Source organism: Manis pentadactyla, chromosome 7, assembly GCF_030020395.1.
Source record: "Manis pentadactyla isolate mManPen7 chromosome 7, mManPen7.hap1, whole genome shotgun sequence".
In the NCBI taxonomy this organism is placed as follows: Eukaryota; Metazoa; Chordata; class Mammalia; order Pholidota; family Manidae; genus Manis; species Manis pentadactyla.
This window is the reverse complement of record NC_080025.1, coordinates 54,326,269-54,342,999: the sequence shown is the minus strand read 5'-3', so window position 1 is coordinate 54,342,999 and position 16,731 is coordinate 54,326,269. Positions and strand designations below refer to the sequence as shown.

Genomic DNA, 16,731 nt, shown 5'->3' with positions numbered 1-16,731 from the left:
CCGCATCCTTGCATAATGCAGACAGTGTGGGCATTTTCTCCAAAGGAAGGCAACAATGGAAATGTCGTGTTTATCACTCCTCAGGGTCGCAAAAGGATGTGCTACTCATGTGGACACTGAAGAGATCATAAGGTGAAATGCTTTGCTACAGCAAGAATGTTGATCTAGAACACAGGATCAGGCGATGGCAGGGGGGGATCCTTTGAGTGAAGGGGAAAGAAGGCCAGAAGAACCTGTCGCTTTTGTTTTTCTCAGCCTCAGCCTTCATAGCAGAAGAGGAGATGTGATTAGAGTTGGATAGCAGGGTGACTCTGCAGGGGAGTGACTCAATTAGGGTGCCCAGGAAGCCCAGAGCTTTGTGACCTGGACTGAGGGACAAACACTGGGGCACACACAACTTGCTGCAACTGTGATGATGCATCTTCTTCAGAACCCAAATTTTGAAGATTTAACCAGGGTCATTTTTTTTTTTAATTCTGAAAGAATTCCTTAGTCCTAAACCCACACCAACTTCCATGATTTATGGATTAATTTGATCATGAGTTGATATAAAAGAGGTCTCTCTCCTGACCCAACTTTGCAGGAACCTTATCCACTGATCACAACAGCAGCTACTGGGGAGACTTTCCTTCTGCCCCAAAAGTTATGAGTCTTGAAGAGTAAGGCAGAGTCCCATGAAGTCCCCTGAACTCTGCGGTCTGTCGACATAATGAGAAGGCTCTGAGAAGGAAGTATACTGAATAATATGTACATTCATTTTCTGTTTATCTTGGCCACCAAGGCAGAACTCTCAAACCTGCTGGTAATTACCATGTTAGTATTTCCCAAAGCATGTTTTAGAGACCATTCCAAAGAATGCTAGAATGTTCATTAAAATAAATTCATGTGGACAAATTTGGGAAATTCTAAGCTAAGCAAATCTAAACAGTTTCTCTTTGAATTGTAGGACTTCTCGGGGCCTTTGATGCTCTAATGTACATCGTGAATCTCCTAAAAGGGGGTTAATAGAACTTTCTGAAACATTCATCTGACAGACCCATTTTCTCTAAAGTACCAAAGGCTAGAGTCTGATCTATTTAATTTTCTGCTTTATTGACATCTCATATTTTTGCTGGTCCTATATTACAAGTGAGAGTGTTTTAGAGAGCCCATCACATTCTGAAACCAAGCATGGATTAAAGAGAAGCTTTATTTACTGATGTTCACATTGAACTGTCTGCTCTCTAGTGCTTTCTTGGAAGGTACCAAGAAGGCTTCAAGACCAGAAAATTGAGCTGGATCTCAATTCCTACCTTGGGTTTTACAATATACCTTCATTTGTTAATTTGAAGTATATTCTAGCATCTTTGGATTTGCTCAGAGTCAAATATGAGGCCCCCAACCACATCAAAAATACTGACATAAACCATTTTTTTAAATCCGCATTTTGAGTTAACTTTTTTCCACGAGCATAGACAATTGCCAAGTAACTACATGCTGGAGGACTCTTCCACAGGTGATCAAAGCACCCACCACCAGTGTCCCTCTGATAAAGAATGTTATCAAAACACCTACTGAAATGGGTAAAACATTTTGAGTGAGGAAGTGATGAGCAAGGATAAGCCCAGTTCAGCAAGGCCTGCTCTTCATCAAGCCATAATCAAGATCATACAGGGAGGTTTCGGCAACAGAGGGGGACATCACCACCAAGTTCAGAGCTCTCAAAACTGGAAAACCTTTCTGCTGGGGCATATTCTCATGGTTATTGCAAACATGCCTTAGCTTGAAAAAGTGTGAAGAAGGAAAGCAGAGAAATCAGTAAGAAGATTAAACCCAAAGCCAAAAGAAAGTGCTTTATTTAGTGAAGCCATTAAATATCCAAACCAAGACACTTCTGAGTGCAGAGGGGTACCACTAAAAATTACTCTAAGAGAGTAATTCCTGGGTAGATGGGAATGTATGGGCAACCCAGCTCTAAGAATAGGGAAAGCTAATGGTAGTGGGAGGTTTAGAATGATTAATACTGATAAGGCCCTCTTTCCACCCTTCCTTCCCATTAGGAAATGTCTGTCAACCAAAAAAAAAATGTACATAGTCATTTGAAAGGAAGCAGGGTCCCTGAAATACATCTGTTGTCTTACTGAGCTTGTTAAAGTTTATGAAATATCATCCCCAAACAGCTGAAAGATCACTTGATACCTGGGACATGGGTGAATGGGTCACTCCCGCAGAAGCCGCGGATGCTACCTCGGGCCTGAAAGGGTCAAAGTCCAGGTCCAGCAAAGTCTCCTCTTTCTTCACCTCAGGGATTTCATTCTGTTAAAATGAAACAAAACTTGACATACACCATGGATAACCCTCTGATATCATCGGTAGCCCCACAGCATGCTTTGATAGTTGACCTTTCAATGGCTCCTCCACGTGCCCCCAGAGCCACTAGCTAAGCGCACCAAGAGGGGAAAGAACCGACTCTGGCCAAGCCCAGACAAAGATGCCCAGGAACACGGCCCAGGCTTCAGCTCCTGTCCTCTGTCCAGCTCCATGTCCAGCCAACAAAGAGAATGCCTGAGATGTACCCTGAAGCCACCAAGACCCAAGGAATTGCCTTCCCTGCTAGTTCAGGAACCTCAGATCATGCATTACAGATGACCAGATGGGTAAAACAGGCCAAGGCTTAGACCCGTGACAGTAACCCAGTGCTGTGAGGTCCCCTGTGAAGCCAAATGTTACAAAGGAAGGGATTGTTGTCTAGGGGGACCACATGGCATCTGCCCCGGCCCTCGGAGGCATCCTCTCCCGTGCTTTAGTTACCACGCGGTCCCTTCCTCCCCATAACACTGTCTCAGGTGTGTGCATGAGGGAGGGTGCAAGGGAGGGAGAGAAAACCAAGACCCCCAACATACACTGCGAAATGGGCTTCCACTCCAGTATCATTCTTGGATTAGAAAGAATGAAAGCCAAGCAGGATACAGAATGAAAGTCCTGTTATGATAACGGCGAAATCTTTTTAGTGCTGAATATTAACACTTGTTGATTTATTGGGCCTGAAGTTAGCCCAGCTATGGCTCGAGTCACACAGTAAGATACACAGCAGAAATAAAGTCCCCATAAATTATACCACATGAACAGAACTGGGGCTGGTTTTCACACAATTTGAGTTACATGCTTTTGATATTTGACATAAGCTTCAATTTTGACCATCTGTTGTTGAAAACTTGAAAGGTCACAACAATGGATGAAGTATTATATAACAGTAGAGATGTTTAGCAAAAAATTTTAAAGAACAAGAGTTATTTTCATTAACATTGATCATAGACATACAATTTAAAGCTTTGCAAATGTATGAAAAGCTTGGGAGCATAACAGATACTGCTTTTTTTAGTATATGTGTGGATTCCCTATAAAAGGAATTCTGCTTATGCATCATGCTACTGGTCTTGAGTTATCTATTTTGCAACACAATTACTCCAATTACTCATATATACTTGTTAAATTTCACAAGGATGATGATCTTATGAGACTCTTCTTTTTTTAGCGATTACAATCACAAACTGTCAACTGATTCCTTTTGGCCCCTATTCAAAATCTGCATGAGATTTTTCACCAAATTTATACTGGTACAGAGTAAATTTTTAACATTTTGTAAACACTTATATTGCATCTGGAATGTGCTAGGCACTGTTCTAGGAACTTTATCTGTAAGAGCATTAACACACATTAATGCACTTTGCAGCAGTCTGTTGATAACAACATTATTATTTCCTTCAAAAATTATTTTACTATATTTCTCTAACTGTGTTTTACCTGCACTGTCTAAACCTTAAAACAATCATGGGGCAGATGGCAGCATTTCCTCGTTCATGGATGAGGACAATGGGCTGACTGGTCATCTGCCTACCTGGGTCTCTCGGCTGTGGTGCTGAGGCAGGAATGCACAGCCAAGTCCCTCTGACTCCACTACTATTCCAGGCTGCCCCTGAGATCTGGCCTCATATTCTCAAACAGGAGCTCCAAGGTCCTGCAGAAGAATTATGCAGATTCCCCTTAAAAATCTAGCCCACACAAATATGCCCATTAGTCATTTATGAGCCTAATGGATCCCCTTAAGGAAGCTTGGATGGGAACTTACAGATCAAGGATCAAAAGAGGCATAGAGTAATGAGCTGTGCTGAGACTGTGAGGTGTAGCTGGCTTTACACCCCAGTTTTGCCACTTGCCACCTGTCTCTCTGTGTGGGCAATTAATTTGGCTTTTCTGAGCCTCTATTTCTCATGGAGAGTAATGAGAGTAATAATAGGTAGTAAGATTACCATGAGTAAGAAAGACAATAAATGCACTGTATATAAGCTACAGGAGATACTTGAAAGTGGAAGCTATGTTGTTATTAATTACTCTTCATAGATATGTATCTGTATAAAATTACTGTCATCAAATAACCATAATACCAGTTGGCTGTCTTTAAAATATGTAGTTAGCTTCTTCAGGCTCAGTCTATTCAGTTTTGCTCCAGTAATCTTGAGGATTAGCCCTTAAAGCATTCATATCAAAGAGTAATTTGAAAGAGCTACAAAGTGAACAAGAAGGGGTTGCCTGTGTATGTAATATTCCTTTATGAAAGGGCACAGAAGTACTTACTGCTCTGTCATGACATGTTGAAACACAGTGACATGTAATTTCCCTTAACATCACAAAAAAATAACTAATCTTTTCTCATTCTTTACACCTGCATCACCATTAGAGTGGATCTGATGTGGTCCCAACCTTCTCAAGCTTTTGGGAACTTGATCTTAAATACTATTTCACCATCAAAAGTCTGGAAGAGGTGACCTAGAATGAGACAAACTGTGGAAACTACAGTGGGGGAAAATATCTAGTGGCAAAAATTAGTAATTATGATAATCTTCTGTGATATGTTCCATAAAGTGTATTCTGCTAGGGACATCTACAATATATAACTAAGTTACTGGACATCTTCCAGTACAGGTGTACAATTTGAGCATAATCTTTATGCTTAGCCTTGCCACAGACTCAAGACAGATGGGGTTTACTCCCTCATCTCTTGACCTGGGGCTGCCCATGTGTCATGCCTTGGCCGGTGGATGTTAGTAAGTGCAATGCAAACAAAGGACTGAAAGGTGCTTGCATGGTGAACTTGGTCTTTTTTTTATTCCTGTCATTCACCATGGAAAGCACAGGCCAGTGGCCAAAAAGGACAGAAGTCACATGGAGCACACCTGGTCCACTGTAACTAAATTTCTCAAAACCAGTGTTAAAGAGAAATACTTAAAAGTGGCTGGAGAAAAGAGACATGTCACTTACAGAGGAACAATATAAGAATAATAGCAGATTTATCACCAGAAATAACTTGGGCGAAAAGATGGTGGAGCAATTATCTTTGAAGTTCTGAGAGCAAGAAACTGCCAACCTAGAATTTTATGCCCCTTGAAAACACTTTTAAAGACAAAAGTGAGCTGAAGATTTTTCAGACATACAAAAGCAGAAAGAATGCACCACCATCCAATCTGCACTACCACTAATGTGAAAGGACATTTTTCAGGCAGAAGAAATGATACCAGATGGAAATATGGATCTACACAAAGCACCACAATGTTAACTAAGTAAGTAAGTATATATGGCTTTAGTTATTATTTAAATCTCCTTTAAAGATAATTGATTGCTTAAACAAAAATAATAACAGTTACTTTGCATTAAAAAATAAAATTTATGACCAAAACAGCACAAAAAGCAGAAAGGAAAAAATATAAGTAACTATTATGAAGTTCTTATACTATACATGAAATGGTATACTACCATTCGAAGGCAGACTGTGATCATTTAAAATATAACCTTAAAGTCCTAAGCAACTAGCAACTATTAAAATAACAAAATAAGTTATAGATACTAAACAGAAGATAGAAAAAAGAAAAAGAAAAGTGATCAATTAATCCAAAAGAAGGCAGAAAGAAGTGGTAGAAAGGTTAAAACAGATGGTACAATAGAAAACAAATACCAAGGTGCTAGATTTAAGCTGCACCATATGAATAATAACCTTAAATGAAAATGGTCTAAATAATATACTGAAAGGCAGAGACTGTCAGATGAGACTTAAAAAGCAAGACCCAACTAGATACTGACTACATGAAACTAATTTGAAATACAGAGACTCAAATAGGTTGAAAGTGAAGAGGATGGAAAAATATATACTGTGCCAACCTAACCAAAAGACAGCAGGAATAGTTATATTAACACTAAACAAAGCAGAGTTCAAATGGAGGAACGTTATCAGGGAGAAGGTAATTTCCTGAAATACAAAGGAGTCAATTCCTAAACATTCATGCATTCAGTTATATAGCTTCAAAACACAGGAAGCAAGAACCAAGAAAACTGCAAAAGGAAATGGAAAACCATGCAATTTTCTAGAGATTTTAATAGTTCTCTTTCAATAATTGAAAAAACAAGTAGAGAGAAAATTGGCAAGGTTATAGAAGACACAGAAACACTATCACCCAATTTGGCCTGGTTTACACTTCTAAAACACTGTGCACAATGGCAGAATACATATTCTTCTCAAATACACATGGGACATGATACACAACATTCTGGGACATGAAATAGGTCTCAATAAATTTAAAAACATTCAAGTTGTATGAAGTATTTTCTCTGGCTATGCTGGGATTAAGTTAGAAATCAGTAACAATATTATCTCTGGAAAATACACAAATATTTGGACAAAAAATAACACCTTCTAAATAACCTGACGAGTCAAAGAGAAAAGTGGGAATTAGAAAATACTTTTCATGGAATGAAAATAACAATTCACCAAAATTTGTAAGATGCTGCGAAAGCAGTACTTGGGGGGAATTTTATAGCACTGAATTGCTATATAAGAAAAGAAGAAGATCTCAGATCAATAACCTCAGCTTCTACCTGGCACACTAGGAAAAAAAATTCTCAGAGCAAATAAAACCCTAATTAGAAATGGAGAAAATTACACAGATCAGAGTAGAAATTAATGAAAGAGAGAATGAATATCAATCAAACCAAAAGGTGGTTCCTTGAAAATATTAATAAAATTGATAAACCTCTAGTTGGACTGATCAGAGCGAAAAATGAAAGAGAGAGAGGGCACAGATTACCAATATCAGGAATGAAAGAGAGGACATCACCACAGATATTAGAAAGAACAAGGAAATATTATTAACCACTTTATTCTAATATATTTACTCATAAGATTAGACACACAAATATCTTGAGAAATATAAGCTGCCAATGCTCCCTCAAGAAGAAGTAGATAACCTGAATTGCTCTATATCTATTAAAGGAATTGAATTTGTAGTTTAAAACATTTGTGTAGAAAAACAAACAAACAAAAAAACAATCCTGCAATCCCAGATGGCTTCTCTGGTGAATTCTGCCAAACATTTAAGGAAGAAGAAACACCAATCCTATACAATATCTCCAGGAAAATTGAAGAGGAGGGAATACATTTCCAAATCATTCTATGAGTAAAGCATTACCCTGGTATTAAATGAGAAAAATGCATTATTTTTAAAAACACCCTATGGACTAATATTCCTCATGAACATCAATGCAAAATTCTAGAGAAAGCTTTAGGAAATTGAATATATGTATTCAATTTATATATTCATAATGCATAAATATAATGCATCATGACTAAATGGGGTTTATCTGAGGAATGGATGATGGTTTACCATTTGAAAACCAATGAATGTAATTCATAATATTAACAAATTGGCAAAGAAACCCACATGATCATTTTAATAGATGTGGGGAAAGTATTTGAAAAAATCCACATGCATTCCTGCTCTATACTCTCAACTAAGCAGGAAAAAAGGCAATTTCCTCAATCTGATAAAGCGTATCAACAAAAACCTACAATTACCAACATGTTTAATAACAAAAGACTGGAAACTTTTTCCCTAAGACCAACACAAGGATGAGTGCTTCACCATTTCTATTCAACAATGTATGGGCAGTACTCATTAGTGAAATAAGGCAGAAAGAAGAAATAAAAGGCATTCAGATTAGAAAGGAAAAAGTAAAATTACATTCATAGAAGATAATGATCACTTATGTAGAAAATCCAATGAAACCAAAAAAAAAAGCTATATAGGAATTAATATTGAGTTTAACAAGGCTGCAGGCTATAGCATCAATACACAAAAACCAATTGTACTTATATATAATAATATGAACAACCAGAAACTGAAAATTAAAAAATACAATTCACAATAGCACAAAAAATATGAAATTCTTAGGGATAAACCCAACAAAAGATGTGAAACACCTGTATGTACCGGTACTATAAAACATGGCAAAGATAAACTAGATTAGACCTTAGTAAAGGAAAAGACAGACTGTGCTGGCATTAGACAACTCAGTATTATTAAGATATCAATCCTCCCTAGATTAATCTATAGATATAATGCAATACAAATCAGTATCTGTATTGGGCGGAATATTGTGAGCCCCTCACAACCTCCTGCAAAATGCATGCCCATCAGGAACCTGTGCATGTGACCTTATTTGGCCCTAGGGTCTCTGCAGATGTAATGAAGTTAAGATGAGGTCATACTGGATTAGGCCTTAGACTGGTGTCCTTATTAGAAGAGGGAAATTTGGATATCCAGGAAAATGCCATGTGAAGATACACAGAACTCAGGGAAAGCACAGTGTGATGGCAGCGGCAGAGTCTCAAATGATGCACCTACATGATGCCAACAAACACTAAGGACTGCCAGCAACCGTGGAAACCAGGAAAGAGGAAAAAGGATCGTCCCCTAGAGCCTTCAGAAGAAGTATGGCCCTGCTGACATCTTGATCTCAGACTTCTAGCCTGCAGAACTGTGAGAGAATAAAGGTGTACTGTTTTAAGTCACCCAGTTTGTGGTACTTTGTTACAACAGCTTTAAGAATCTGATGCACTATCCCAGAAGGGGTTTTGAAGAAACTTACAGATTGATTCTAAAATTCATATGGAAATTTGAAGGACCTAGCATAGCCAAAACACTTCTAAAAAAGAATAAAAAGTTGAAGAACTAGCCCAATCTGATTTCAAGACAGAATAACATGACAGTAATTGAGATATTGTGCTCCTGGCATAAAGGAAAGCAAACAATCAATGGAAAACTACAGAGTCTAGAAATAGAACCATATACATGTAGACAACTAAGTTCCTATAAAAGTAGAGGCAATTTAGTACCACAGCTCTTGGATACTCTGTGCTATTGTTCCAATACCATCCCCTCCCTCCCCACAATGCATCTGAACTTTTTGTGTCTTACTTTGGATAATTTATATCAGGTACCACATTTAATTTAAAAATTTTTAAAAAAAAGGACAGAGGCAATTCAGTACAATAAGGATAGACTTACCAATAACTGCAAATCCATAGACAAAGAAATAAACTTCAATCTATCCACACTTTGCACCATCTACAACAATTAACTCCAAATTGATCACAGAGCTAAATCTAACACCTAAAGCCCTAAAACTTCTAGAAAAACACATAGGAGAAAAGCTTTCTGACCCTGGAGTAAGCAAAGATTTTCAGATGTGACATGAAATGTGCAATTCATTTTAAAAAATGCAAAAATTAGACTTCAACCAAATAAAAAACATATCTTGAAAAACTCTAAGAGAATGACAAGACAAGACACACACTGGGAGAAAATACTTGCAAATCAAAAAGACTTGTATCCAGAATATATAAATGGCTCTCAAAATGCAATCAAATAAATAAATAAATACATAAGCAAGTTTTCAAAAGACTTCATCAGTGAAGATACACTGATGTCAGAACATCCTCCAAACTTATCCATGTTGTCACAAATGGCAGGATTTACTTTTTTTAAGCTGAATGATATTCCATTGTGTATATATACCACAATACCCACTGGCAGACAATTAGGTTGTTTCCATATCTTGGCTATTGTAAATGGTGCTGCAATGGAAACAGGAGTGAAGATATCTCTTTGAAATACTTATTTCATTCCCTCTGCATATATACCCAAAAGTGAAATTGTTGAACCATATGGTAGTTCCGTTTTTCAGTTTTTGAGGAACCTCCATATAGTTTTCCATAATACCGGTACCAATTTATATTCCCATCAATAGTTTACAAGGGTTCCCTTTTCTTCACATCTTCACCAATACTTACCTTTGTCTTGCTGGTAACAGTCATTTGAACAGGTGTGAGGTGACATCTCATTGTAGTTTTTATTTGCACTAACCTGATGGTTAGTGGCACTGACCATGTTTGCTGTCTATATGTCTTCTTTGGAGAAATGGCTATTCTGGCCCTTTGTACATTTTTTAATTCTGTTAATCTGTTGTGGTTTGGTTTTGTTCTGTATTTTTCTTTTTTTTGCTATTAACTTGTATGAGTTCCTGTGTATTTCAGATATATGTTTTTATCAGATACATGTTTTCCAAGTATTATCTCCCATTCCCTAGGTTGCCTTCTCACTCTGTCAATTGTTTCCTTTGCTGTGCAGAAGTTTTTATACTAAATAAACTAAGATAGACACAGAAAGAGAAATATTGCATGATCACATTTATATGTAGAATCTAAAATAGTTAAACTCATAGAGGCAGAGAGTAGAATGGTGGTTGCCAGAGATTGGGGGCAGGGGGAAATGGGGAGATGTTAATCAAGAGTATAAAATTTCAGTTATACAAGTCCTGGAAATATAATATTCAGCAAGGTGACTGTATGTAACAAATGTACCGCATATTTGAAAGCTGCCAAGAGGAGAGATCTTACGTGTCTTTACAACATCAGTAACAACCAAAAAGAGGAGATCATATGTTAGCTTGATTGGGGAAATTATTGCACAATGTGTACACATATCAAAACATTAAGTTGTATACATTAAATATATATAATTTTCATTTGTCAATTTATACCTCAATAGGGCTGAAAAATAAAAAAGAAGATAGACAGATGTCAAGTAAGTATACAAGAAGATGCTTAACATCATTAGTCATTAAGGAAGAAAAAATTAAAATCACAATGAAATGCCACTATATACTTACTAGAATGGCTAAAATTAAAAAGACTAACCATACCAAGTGTTGACAAAAGTGTGGAGGAGCTGGAACTCTTGTGCAATGTGGATGGAGACAAACAGGACAACCACTTAGAAAAGTTTGGCAGTTTCTTAAAAAATAAAACTATGTCTACCATATGATCCAGCCTGTTCACCCCTAAGTATTTACCAAAGAGAAATTCAAGTATGTGTATACAGAAAGACTTATACACAAATGTTCATAGTACCTATAATAGGCAAGGGTTGGAAACAACCCAAATATCCATCAATGGATGAGAAGATAAACTTGATGCATCCACATGATGGGCCACTGCTCAACAACAGGAAGGAAGGGACTGCTGATACATGCTACAAAATAGATGCATCTCATAATAATTATGTTGAGCACAGAAAGTACAACTAAAAAGGGCCCACACTGTATGATTCCATTTATATAAAATTCTGAAAAATGCAAACTAGCATATGGTGACAGAAAGGAGGTTAGTATTTGGCTGGAAATGGTGCAGTATGCAGAGAGGAGCAGAAAGGACTACAGAGAGACACAGAGAAACTTCTGGGGGTGACACATATTCATTTGTCTTGATTCTGGTGATGGTTTTTCATGAGTGTTTACATATTTCAAAACATATCAAAATGTATAGTTTATATATGTGCAGTTGTTTACATGTCAGTCACACATCAATAAAGCTGGTTAACAAGAGTAAATACCCTAACAATAGATGGGTTAAACCTCCTATGTCACATCCTCATAGCACAGTGCTCTGCTGCTATTTAAAATGATGGATATATATTAAGCTGACATGCAAATATCTTTGTTATATTTGTAGAAAAAAAATTACAAGTTAAAGAACTGATATAAAATGATCAAATTTCTTAAAACATGCATTCCAGTCACTATTTAAAGAGAAAAATATTGGGGTATTATAAAAACTAAATTAGTAAGACTGCTTGTGCTGGGAAACAGAATTATACATTTTCATTTTTACTTTTTTGCTTCTCTGAAATTTACTAGATTTTTAATGTTAACCATGCATCCTTTGGGCATTATTTTCATAAGCATATCAGGTAATTTCAATTTATAGCTATAGCCAAACATTTAGAAATACAGCACAGTCTCTAAACCGTCCCCCAAGGCTGCAGACAGACACACACACACCCCACAGTGCCTTCTCAATCCTAACACCGTATTTCGGTGGGTCAGATTACAGTGAGGCCAGAGGTACTACTTATTCCAGAGGTTTTCATCTTTTATTCCTTCATTAACCATATTTTGAGAACATTTACTATATTCCAGGTATTATGCTGGACACTCATAACTTCCCAATGAGGGAGGGGAGGTTGGATGAGGATGATTGACGCAAGGCCAGCCGGGAGTTATTTTCCATGTAACAGGAATATCTTTTATTGAAGGGTCACAAATAGTTCACAATTTCTAACAGTGACTAAAGTTGTAGTACTTCATTAGTAATTATGATGAAACAGTAGCCTAAGGAAATTTAACTTTGTGGTCAGATGCCTACAGTCCGAGCCCTACAGATGGGTACATCGTGGTGGATGTGAATGCTGGTGGTAACTACAGTACGTTGGCAGGTTTAAGAGCTTTATATTCGCAGTCTTAGAATGGGACATCTTTCAGTCATTTTGTATGATGTTGTCAAGTATTCATTCCACAACTCTTATTACATAGAAAGTTAAAAGAAAAGTACAATGAAGAGCCATTTACCTACAACCTACACTTGGCAACTCTTAACCTGTTGCCTTATTTGCTTTATGAGCCTACCTACATTTATACAATCCTGCAATGCTCTAAGGAGTTGACTCACAATAAACTAAACTTTTTAAGGGACTGTTTCCCTAGGTTTGTATGTTTGTTTGTTTTTACTGGAATAAGTTGGTAGACTGCAGTCATTCTTAGTATATCATGTCATGGGTTTCACTCATGCCCTTACATACACTATGACTGAGTGTAGAAGTTGACAGTAATGAGAATAGAGACTACAAGGAAGATGGATAGGTGTATGCCTACAATGAGGTTCTGTTCTGATGATTAATGGACAAGTGGCTAAAACTGGCTGAGTGATGACCCTCTCTTACCACTATATCCCGGTATATACCAATAACACTGCTGATGTGTAACAACCAGAAGAACTCTGTTAATATTAAAAACCCAAAGGTGTTTTAGAGAACATGCCTCCTGAATATTAATATTAAGGCAAGAAAGAGTTAACTCATGTACTGGATATCTAGTATCCACTATCCCACATGTGCTTTAAGTGCTGGCACACATGTCCATAGTATCCTGCTTACCTGTCTGCCTTAGGAGGACCTTAGTATAGTAGAAGGATGACAGGTTTGCTCATCTGTAAAGTAGGGATAATGATCTGTGGATCGCAGAGGTGATGTCAAAACGAAATTGCTTGAGACCTTGCACATAGCACGCTCAGGTGCAAGCTTCCCCACTGGGAGCTCCTTTGCATTTCCTGGGCTCATTCTTCCCCGCTTTCCCCTTTCCTGCTTGTCTCCCTGTGCCAGGTGACCACCACTCCCTAACCCACACCTCAAACCACATTGGAAAAAATTTAAAAACTCAAAAAGGGTTTGCATCATGAGATACCTTGTGCGGAAGTCAAATAGAAGAAGCAAAATGGGGGGAAAGGTAGGAAAAGCCTAGGCTTTGGTAGAGGTTCTGGAGTCTGAAAACTTTCTTAGGTTGTGAGGCTAAATAACAAGGATTAAAGAATATTGTCAGAACCCCAGGTGATCAATACACCGTGCTGCTGGGCTATCCCCGCTGGAGGGATGGAACAGTGCTGCGAGGGACCCTCCAGAGCAGTAAGCCACCAAATCTGGGCTTGAAATGCACCGTGTATTTTCCTCTTTCTGATTTTCATCTTGCTAATTCTTTCTGTCTTACGAGAGTGTTAACATGTTTATTTTGAAAAAATATCAACTGAGAGAAGAGGCAGCTGGCCCAGAAACAGGCTACATTGAAAAGAAAAGCCAAGGCGGTATTTAAAACCAGGTGCAGACTCTCAGGAAGCGAGCTGTGTGTGCGCCTCATCACAGGCAGGTTCGTCAGGACTGAGGCAGTAAAAGGGGCCATTGCCTGAACTGATTTTGCAGTTTGATTGACTAGAAAAGCAGGAAGATTTCATGAACTTAAAATGTAAAATGCAGCATTGGGCTGGAAAACAGAGAGGTAGCCAAGTGACTGGGGCTAACTCGACCCCAGCAGACTCAGGAGCTGCAGGCCGTGCTGCTGTCTGGCCCCACAGCAGCAATAAGAAGGGCCTGTAGGCCTCAGCTTGGGTGTTCCAAAGAGGATTCGTCTGGATTTGTAAATGGGAGAGCTGCACATAGAGTCCACGAGAAAATACGGAACATCGCTGTTGGGATTCAGGCAAAACAGTTGGGTGCATCTGCCATGAAAATAATCCTAACACAGGCAATCTTTTCTTGACAGCCACTTAACAGGAAGAGGGGCAAGCAGGGACCCTTTCCTTGCCTGCGCCTAGGAAGCATCCCATGCTTTTGAGCATCTTTCTTCACATTTTCCAAGTCCTCCTCTGGTTGTGTAGACCAGCTGGGGCCAGCAGTGCCATCTGGTCAGGGCACCCCGTCTGAGCCCGTCTTGTCCCTTTGGAGCACTCTCTGGCTCTGCTCCATGGGGAGGGTCCATCCAGGACCCAGGAACTCTGGGGCTCATACCCGCCCGTTGGCCCTGGAATCTGTGGTCAGGACTATGACTGACTGGTGAGCAGACTGCCCCCACATGCCAGCCCGGCATTTTGCTTATGGAATGCCCTGAGATCAGCCACCAGAATGGTGCCAACATGCCCACTTCAAGTGACTCCAGTTATTCATGTGGATGGAGGCTTCTCTCCAGAAACGTTTGTTCAGGGCCATAATCCCTAAGGAAAGCCCTAGTGGGAGAATGGGTGAACATCGCAATTAAAGTTGTCATCAAGTCAGAATAAAAAGCAGTTCAAAACATGTGTTGAAGACAAAAGAAACAACCTTGCATGTAGGCATATCTGTGTGTGTGTGTGTGTGTGTGTGTGTGTGTGTATATAAATGCTTTTTTTTGGTCTTTATCTCTTGTTAAATTCTTATTTATGTATCATAAATATGGCTTACAGGGACATAATCTTTTAAAGCTTTCTTTTTAAAATGTTTCATGCAAACACCCATTTCATAGGAAATATTTAGGAAGGAAGGGGAGACTGAGAAACTCTGATGTAAACAGCGCTTTTGTTGCACACATTCTCAGAGCCATCAATATCTAGACCTGAGCTATTTAAAGCAAAAGGGGGTGTGACCCCTCCTAGCCACATATGACCAAGGACTCCTTTGCACAGCTTATGGAACTAGAGAGAAAATGCTGTTTAAAAAATATAGCATGGGAACACATACACACAGAGACTTTCTATTAAAGTTCTCGGGAGGAAAATACAGGAAGGGATAGGTTTGTCCTTTGGTGGTCCCAATTTTGTATGGACAGAACCAGAAAAGCAAGATCAGCCTTTTGGTCTCAATGCTCAGGCATCTCCCTGTAAGCGGGTAAGAACATTTCCCAGAGAGGACCCGATGATATAGTTCAGGTCTGGGGCCATTAGAAGGCTCTGTAGGCCTGATGGATTTCTGTTTGCACTTCCAGGACACACTTTAAGACTTGAGAATTATTGCTGTGAGAGGGCCTAGTGTACGAGACACACAAAGCCATCACAGAGGAGGAAGTTTTCAATCATCATCTCTTGAGTTTCTGGGTGCGATTAATACAAATGCTTTTTGTCCCCACTAAACACATGAAGAAATAGCAAATGAGGGCATATACCTATCTGTTAAATGCAGAATGACTCATTAAACTTTTTAAGAATATCAAACTAAAGTTCAAATGAACCATCTATATTATTATAAATATATGAATCTGGGAGAAAGCATTTTCATATATACCTCAGCTTTGCATACTCTCCTTCCCTGCAGTTAGCATCTCATTTTCTCCTGGAATTTCTATTTATTATTTCTCATGTATTTACACATATCCAGAAACACTGTGGTCCAGATAAGACAATCCATTCACTTATAATATGCAGCCTGACATACGATCTGATCAACACATCTTATATTATAAGCACACATGTGTGTGTCCTTGTGTGTGTAAGTCTAACAACCCTACATATGGAACATTTTACATCACATTGGTTGAACTGAGCAGCTGTAAACGGTCCTTGGGGGCATACACTTCAGCGGGCCCTCTGCCTGGAAGAAACCTCTTGACTCCCTGTGGTGCTTTGTTCATGGCCACATGTTTATACCATGTGGAAATCCGGGCCTAAAACAGTGGTCCTATCAGGGTGACCCCATGACCAGCAGCACCAGCAGCATTTGGGACCCTGTTAGAAATCCAGATGTCCCACCCCAGACCTGCTGAATCAGAAACTCCACTGGATGAAACCCCAAAGGGCCCTAATAATGCAAAATGGCTCTTTCTGTACCTAGAGGAATAAGCAACTGAGGAAACTGTCAAGGTGTTTTGGGAAAAGGCAGCCTCTGTACAGTTTTCTTTTTTTTTTTTTGCCTCTATAGAGTTTTACATAAAGTTAGACCATATCACTCAATAAGCCAGAAAGGAGAGGGAGCTATAAATCGCTGCTTCTTTCCCTCCTCGTCCCGCCCAGCA

The 16,731-nt window shown here is 38.8% G+C and overlaps 1 protein-coding gene across 2 annotated transcripts in view; it reads right to left on the bottom strand.

Annotated features, from left to right (window-relative positions):
* The window catches only part of AMPH (amphiphysin), a 228,175-nt gene that overhangs the window by 39,690 nt on the left and 171,754 nt on the right, over window positions 1-16,731 (bottom strand). For both annotated transcript variants that reach the window (XM_036918931.2, XM_036918932.2), the window contains exon 12: window positions 2,179-2,295. In XM_036918931.2, coding sequence (XP_036774826.2) covers window positions 2,179-2,295 — 117 coding nt within the window. The remainder of the gene's footprint in view (window positions 1-2,178; window positions 2,296-16,731) is intronic.